General features: G+C 37.7%; 1 protein-coding gene across 3 annotated transcripts; it reads right to left on the reverse strand.

Annotated features, from left to right (window-relative positions):
* Window positions 1-1,592: 1,592 nt before the first annotated feature.
* On the reverse strand, window positions 1,593-3,025 carry LOC131542567 (type-2 ice-structuring protein-like). Of its 3 annotated transcripts, none has more exons than XM_058779382.1 (6): window positions 2,928-3,025; window positions 2,750-2,810; window positions 2,461-2,570; window positions 2,177-2,299; window positions 1,925-2,033; window positions 1,593-1,795 (listed from the first exon to the last, which is right to left on the reverse strand). In XM_058779382.1, exons 2-6 carry the CDS (start codon window positions 2,805-2,807, stop codon window positions 1,728-1,730), a joined length of 468 nt encoding a protein of 155 aa, XP_058635365.1. In that variant the 5' UTR covers window positions 2,808-2,810; window positions 2,928-3,025; the 3' UTR covers window positions 1,593-1,727. The 3 variants fall into 3 exon arrangements, with proteins under 3 accessions (XP_058635365.1, XP_058635364.1, XP_058635366.1); XM_058779381.1 differs by having other exon boundaries at window positions 2,461-2,573; window positions 2,928-3,024; XM_058779383.1 differs by having other exon boundaries at window positions 2,461-2,555; window positions 2,928-3,021.
* Between the last annotated feature and the right edge of the window lie 1,049 nt (window positions 3,026-4,074).

Genomic DNA, 4,074 nt, shown 5'->3' on the forward strand with positions numbered 1-4,074 from the left:
TCAAGCATCGGATAGATTTTAAAATCTTGTTAATTACTTATAAAGCCCTGAATGGTTTAGCTCCTCAGTACTTGAGCGAGCTCTTATCGCATTATAGTCCTCCACGTCCGCTGCGTTCTCAAAACTCTGGCCGTTTGATAATACCTAGAATATCAAAATCGACTGCGGACGGCAGATCCTTTTCCTATTTAGCACCCAAACTCTGGAACAATCTACCTAACACTGTTCGGGAGGCAGACACACTCTGTCAGTTTAAATCTAGATTAAAGACCCATCTCTTTAGCCTGGCTTACACATAACACATTAATACGCTTCTATTATTCAAATCCGTTAAAGGATTGTTAGGCTGCATTAATTAGATGAACCGAACCGGGAACACTCGATGTACTCGTTACATCGTAAGTTGAATGGCATCTGCGCTAATGTTTGTCTGTTTCTTTCCTAGTCTGTTTCTCGGTCCGTGTCCGATCAGATGGTGGGTCGGCGCCGGGAGGTGATGTCTGCGGCCCTGATCGTCGGCGGAGACCAGGGCGCCCGGATGACCCCCAGAGATATATCCCCAGATATATCACCCAAAAATAACTAAAATATAATAAAATACCTAACTACATAATACTACTATTGTTAGAAATTGCAACAAAATTAAAATAGAAATATAAACTTTTGAACTGCGGGTTTCGTCTGGTCAGAGGAGAACTGGCCCCCCGACTGAGCCTGGTTTCTCCCAAGGTTTTTCCTCCATTCTGTCTCGGAGGGAGTTTTGGTTCCTTGCCGCTGTCGCCTCTGGCTTGCTCAGTTGGGGACACTTAATTTCTAGCGATTATCGCCGATTTGATTGCACAGATACTATTTAAACTAAACTGAGCTAGACAATGACATCTCTGAATTCAATAATGAAATTTCTTTAACTGAAAATTGAGTGTTTAATCTTATCATTATACATTACTGACACTCTATCCTCCAATTTGATACTGTTAAGTGCTTTGACACAATCTGTATTGTAAAAGCGCTATATAAATAAAGGTGACTTGACACCTGTGAGGTGGATGGAGTATCTCGGCCAAGGAGAAGTGCTCACTAACACAGATTTAGACAGATTTGTGAACAATATTTGAGAGAAATAGGCCTTGTGTACATAGAAAAAGTCCTAGATCTTTGAGTTCAGCTCATGAAAATGGGGCAAAAACAAGTGTTGTGTTTGTCATTTTGTTCAGTGCATGTAAACCGTTCTCATTATGTAAAGACTATTGCCATCGTAGATAGAGGCTGATGGTCAGTAATTACAAATAAATCTAGTGCAAGTAATTTTAGTAGTGTTGTTCTAATATTTAATGCAGTAAGGTTTAATTCAATTTGTCAAATTCTTTTTACACTGCATTCTCAAGCTATGATAATGGCATAGTTAATATGTTTTGATATTAACCAAATTTGTTTTATCTATGCCTGAGAATTACATTAGTTGCAAAATACTAATTTTCTTTCTGCATCTACAGCAAGACAAGCACATCACTTAATGCCTAACGCCATTCTACAAACCATATTCTCATAACAATATTACACATGATTTTGATTAAACACCACAACACACAAGGTTTGCTTTAATGCTTTTATTGATTCGAGGGGCGTTTCAGTATTAAGAGATCGGTTGAGAACATTCTGTAAAGAGGAGTTCAGAAACTAAATGTAGTCCAATCAAAGTAACTGGAGCAGGATGACTGCGTAGGATCTCACAGGTCTTTAGCACAAACATAGCCCACTGAGGCAGAACAGCCAGCATCATTCCAGCAACGGTCAGCTGGAGGGTGGAAAAATTAAATAAGTTATGATTGTTACAGTAGTGTTAGAACAGGAGCCAATGTGTTATTATTTGTGAAGTTTTAGGATGGTAAATAATTGAAAGTAAAAAACTACACTGCATTCTTACAGGTCCAGCTGATCTCTCCACAGTTCTCGACATTAATATTGTTAGGTTCATCAGCGCACCAGTTGGTGTAGTCATATGGGGTTCCATCACTCCACAACCACGCTCCTTCCTAAAGAGCAAAGAGTGATTAAAAGTGCTCTTCTGTACTCAGACTACATAAAGAACTTCATTTAGTTTGGCTTTGAAGTTAAACCATCTTCATTAGAAACAATGGTCTCAAACAAATAAATCTCTTTAGTCCACGCAACTTACTTGTACACCATCATGAACACCAAACCAACATCGTTTAGAAGATGGCACCAGACTCAACAGAAAATCGTTTTCCAGTTCACTGTGCACAGATGCCAGATTTGCATGCTGATCTATACACTTTCTCTAAAGAGACATTAGAAAAATAAAAATAAGTGGTCTTTAGCAAGATGTCACTTACATTTAACAAAATCTGCTCTGATGGATTAGTTGCAGTCTAGTTTTCTAAAAAGAAAAATTAAGGAAGTTTTACTTTAAAAAAAGTTGCCTTGTAACTAAGGCTTTACCTCTGCTGCGATCCAGCTAATCGACTGAGAGAAGAACTTGTAGCAGCGGTCTCCAAAAGGTGTCCATCCATAGTGGCAGTTTTTATCTATACCAACTGGATAAGGTAGGTCTACTGTACATATGTTAGTCTTGTAATAGTCACATTATCACTCATTATGCAAATAGGAGTCAACACAATACTGTATATGTCTCACTATCCCTCTTCATAAAGCTACAAAATGCCAAAGGTTTGGCGGAACAAGTTTTTAAAGTGGAATGAGGATTTAAACAGATAAGCGTTTTGTTCACCTTCTGTGTTTCCCATGGAGAACATGATGAAGAGCAGCAGACTTCCCAGCATTGCCATGAACTTGACAATTAATAAGCAGAAAAAGTGAATTGTCTGCACTCATATACTGAGCATGTTGTATTCACAATGTATTTTAAAGACAAAGTTATTCAGTAGGTCTTTGTGCCAAAAACTCACCTTGATTTTCAGATCGTTACCTTCAGAATTTCAGAGGACGATTTTGTGGAGTTTCACAAAGAGCTCTGCTTTTATGCTTTACTTGATATCAAGTGTGTTTAAGTCCTTTGAGCTAGTTTTCATTAGTTGCCCTGATTACGTCATTCAGTTCACCTGTGTTCAATTTATCAAGTCATTAGGCCCTCGTTTGCATTAGTATTTATACTCCTTGTTCTGTTCAGGGACCTGTTCTTTGTACCTCACTTAATACTTCTGAGATGATTTGAAAGAGTCCAGATCGTCTAATCCTGATAACTGATCTCTGCCTAATTTGGTTCTTCAAACAAATTTGTGGATTTGATTAAAATATCTGGAATAAGTCGTCTGAGATTACTGCTCGTTCTTGTGTTCCCCAAAAAGGGCAGCTGTATCGATACTCGAAACCATGATCAGCAACGTAATGACATCATATAATTAAAAAAGACACCTGACGTGAAACTTGACAAACTTCTGGACTTTTATAAGGAAACAGCCAAGCGAACAAAACTACATAAATGGTATAATAGATAAATGAAATGTGCACTGTTTTTGTTAAATTTTTTTCATGATTCCCAATTATTTATTTTCACGATTTCTAGTATTTGTACAGGCTTTACATTTTTATTTCAATGTTGTAATTAGCAATTCATTTAATTTGATCTTTGGAGCAGATTTGTTATGTGACCGCATTAATTAAAGTTTCTTAAGAGTCAAGATCATGGCTGCGTTCAGCCCCGAAAAAACGGTGCAAAATGGAAATGGTGCGTTGAACACCTTGTTCTGATGACGCAAGTGTTGCAACTATGGCAGCTGAGAAAGCCATTCTTTGTGTTCTTTTTGAAGAATTTTCGGAGCCTGATGAAATCGGTATAAATATGTTTAATACTGCAAAATACGCTGGATGTTACAGTCACTGCCCTTGCTGTCCAGAATAAAAGAGAACATCCCAATCGAGTGAAGGATTTGTGGAAACTGTGGTTCCTCATTATTGTGATCCAACATTTGCCTCGCATTTCAGGATGAAAAGACAAACATTTTAGATGAAGGATAATCCACTTTTTTACCTCCGAGACAGTGTTATGATCTATATGACCTTATTATTTTTATTGTGAGTATTAGGCTTATCATT

The sequence above is a fragment of the Onychostoma macrolepis genome, chromosome 06 (genome assembly GCF_012432095.1).
Source record: "Onychostoma macrolepis isolate SWU-2019 chromosome 06, ASM1243209v1, whole genome shotgun sequence".
In the NCBI taxonomy this organism is placed as follows: Eukaryota; Metazoa; Chordata; class Actinopteri; order Cypriniformes; family Cyprinidae; genus Onychostoma; species Onychostoma macrolepis.

What these genes read in the sequence shown, in the direction of transcription:
- LOC131542567 (XM_058779381.1), bottom strand. Translation starts at nt 2,807, where the DNA reads ATGGCAATGCTGGGAAGTCTGCTGCTCTTCATCATGTTCTCCATGGGA. An exon ending in CTCCATGGGAAACACAGAAG is followed by an intron (nt 2,574 to 2,749) that starts GTGAACAAAACG and finishes ACATATGTACAG; the next exon opens with TAGACCTACCTTATCCAGTT. An exon ending in GTGTTCATGATGGTGTACAA is followed by an intron (nt 2,034 to 2,176) that starts GTAAGTTGCGTG and finishes TTTGCTCTTTAG; the next exon opens with GAAGGAGCGTGGTTGTGGAG.